General features: G+C 44.4%; 1 protein-coding gene across 1 annotated transcript in view; it reads left to right on the forward strand.

Annotated features, from left to right (window-relative positions):
* LOC107571299 (galectin-3-binding protein A-like) overlaps nt 1–1,727 on the forward strand; it is a 4,212-nt gene extending 2,485 nt beyond the window's left edge. Inside the window, exon 5 of the mRNA XM_016257616.1 lies at nt 1,705–1,727. Within this exon, the coding sequence (XP_016113102.1) occupies nt 1,705–1,727 (23 nt within the window). The remainder of the gene's footprint in view (nt 1–1,704) is intronic.
* Nucleotides 1,728–2,209: the final 482 nt, after the last annotated feature.

Consider the following 2,209-nt stretch of genomic DNA (forward strand, 5'->3'; position numbering starts at 1 on the left):
ACAAGTGCTACTCTACTGCCCAAAACTTGCGTTTGAATCATCAGTTGCAATTCCTGTAAATATGAAAACGTACTTACAGTCTGTGAGTCAGAACAGCCGGCATTGTAGTCTAATCTTCCGGGATCAGGAAACAGTCCTCCATAAAATGTGCTGCACACATCTGAATATTTGGATTAAACTGTTCTAGAACAGTGTTGTAAATACAACTTAACCACTGATTTCTAGTCATGTCCTCTTTTGGAAGGCCAAACAATGTAGTTCCCTTTCAAGGGAACTTCGAACTGCATCCTCTAGGGGTCACTATGGGGAACGCCTCATCATGACCCGTGTCTGAAGCATACATTGAAAAAACACCAACAACACATTGGCCGGCGACAGGCCATGACATCACTACCGGTGCGATTATAGTATAAAATAGGCGCCGGGAGAACATGTCATTCTCTTCTTCGTCTTCACTGACCGTTTTGTTTAAAGCGTGCATTTCCGTTGTAGGGATTTCTAAATATGAACGGACACTGATATCAGCCATCATGAGGTCCGGATTAATTTAATCAAGAGTTGCCACAGAGATCTTTTGTATGAGGACTGAAAATACCTTGTGAAGCCTCGTGATCCAATGAAAAGAACTATTATATGTATGCACAGGAAGCGGCTATGTTAATCAGGCCCTCGGGCCGGCAAGCACGGGATATCTATGCATGACGGTCACATGTCTTGTGACCACCTACTTCCTGCCCTGTCTGAAACCCGCGTCCTTATGTTACAACAAAAGAAACAGAACCTTGCATGACGATTGTAAAAGATAAATCATTTAAAAAGTAGTGAAAATGTATCCACTGCATGTGTTATGCCGTATATATATATATATATACTGTATATATATATATATATGTGTGATGTATTTATTGGAATCTATGATATTTTTTATATTTGCCTTATAGGCATGACGAAGCGGATATCGTCCTCTTTTGGAAGACCAAACAAAGTAGTTTCGCTTTCACAACGAAGCACACAGCGTCTTCAGGACATGGCTGCAGCGTCAACAATACTACAGCAAGAATAAAAGTTACGCCTTCATTCTTTGCGTGAACATTTGGGAGGTGTTATGCAAATCTTCCCAGATCATGATGTAGGTATGTGGGGGGTGTTAGAACGAGCCGTTTTAGGTAGGCGTGGTTAACTCTTAACTTTTATAAAGAATATCTCTTTGGTTTTGAGACTTTAGTGTTTGCAACTTTACAGATCTTCTTTATGCACCAAGAGCTTGTAACATTCCAAAGAGAAAGGAAAAATTTTAATCGCATCATATGACCCCTTTAAGGAGCTGCACACAGCGAGTCAGCGACTGACCTGGCTCTGCATGGTTAGAAAGCCACTGTGCAGGCAATTGGCAAGGCCATGGCCAACCAACTTAACAGAGATCAAGGACACTGACAAGGTCGGCTCCCTTCCTCGGCTCCCCTGTGTCCCCTGTTTTCCTATCACACAGGTTGCTTACAGGTCACTGTTGCCACCTGGAGCACCTTGGACTGAAAATAAATTTAGCAAAAGCGCTCTCTCCCAACCAGTAAATTGTCTTCCTGGGGACAGTTATCTTCTCAGCCAGGATGAGGGGCTGGCTTTTGCCTGCTTTATATGTGGCTTGGGCGTCCCTGCCCTGCAGGAATGGATTGTGTCTGCCTAATTTACCTAATCCCCTGTTAGGTGGAGAAGGACTTGATGTGTAGACCCTAGAGCAGGGGTGCCCAACCCTGCTCCTGGTGATCGACTGTCCTGCAAAGTTTAGCTCCAACTCTAATCAAAGACACCTGCCTTTAATTTTTAAGTGATCCTGAATACCCTAATTAGTTGCTTCAGGTGTGTTTGATTAGGGTTGGAGCTGAACTTTGCAGGAGAGTCGATCGCCAGGAGCAGGGTTGGGCACCCCTGCCCTAGAGGGTGGCTTGGTCTCATGCATTTAAGGAGCCCTCATTATGGGCACTCAGGAGCTGGGCTTGCAGAGCGGCTTCGTTCTGCACTTGCTATTGGATGCGTTCCCCATTAGCGAATCAATGCAAACCAGAGAGACCATTTGATAGGAAACACTGCGGTTACTGATGTAACCTCAGTTCCCTGAGATAAGGGAACGAGAGTTGCATAGGTGCCCATGCTCTAAGTCTGCACACGAGTTGATGACTGTCACTATCAGTTGAAAGATTATGACAAAATG

The sequence above is a fragment of the Sinocyclocheilus grahami genome, unplaced genomic scaffold (genome assembly GCF_001515645.1).
Source record: "Sinocyclocheilus grahami isolate Dianchi unplaced genomic scaffold, SAMN03320097.WGS_v1.1 scaffold1578.1, whole genome shotgun sequence".
NCBI lineage: Eukaryota > Metazoa > Chordata > Actinopteri > Cypriniformes > Cyprinidae > Sinocyclocheilus > Sinocyclocheilus grahami.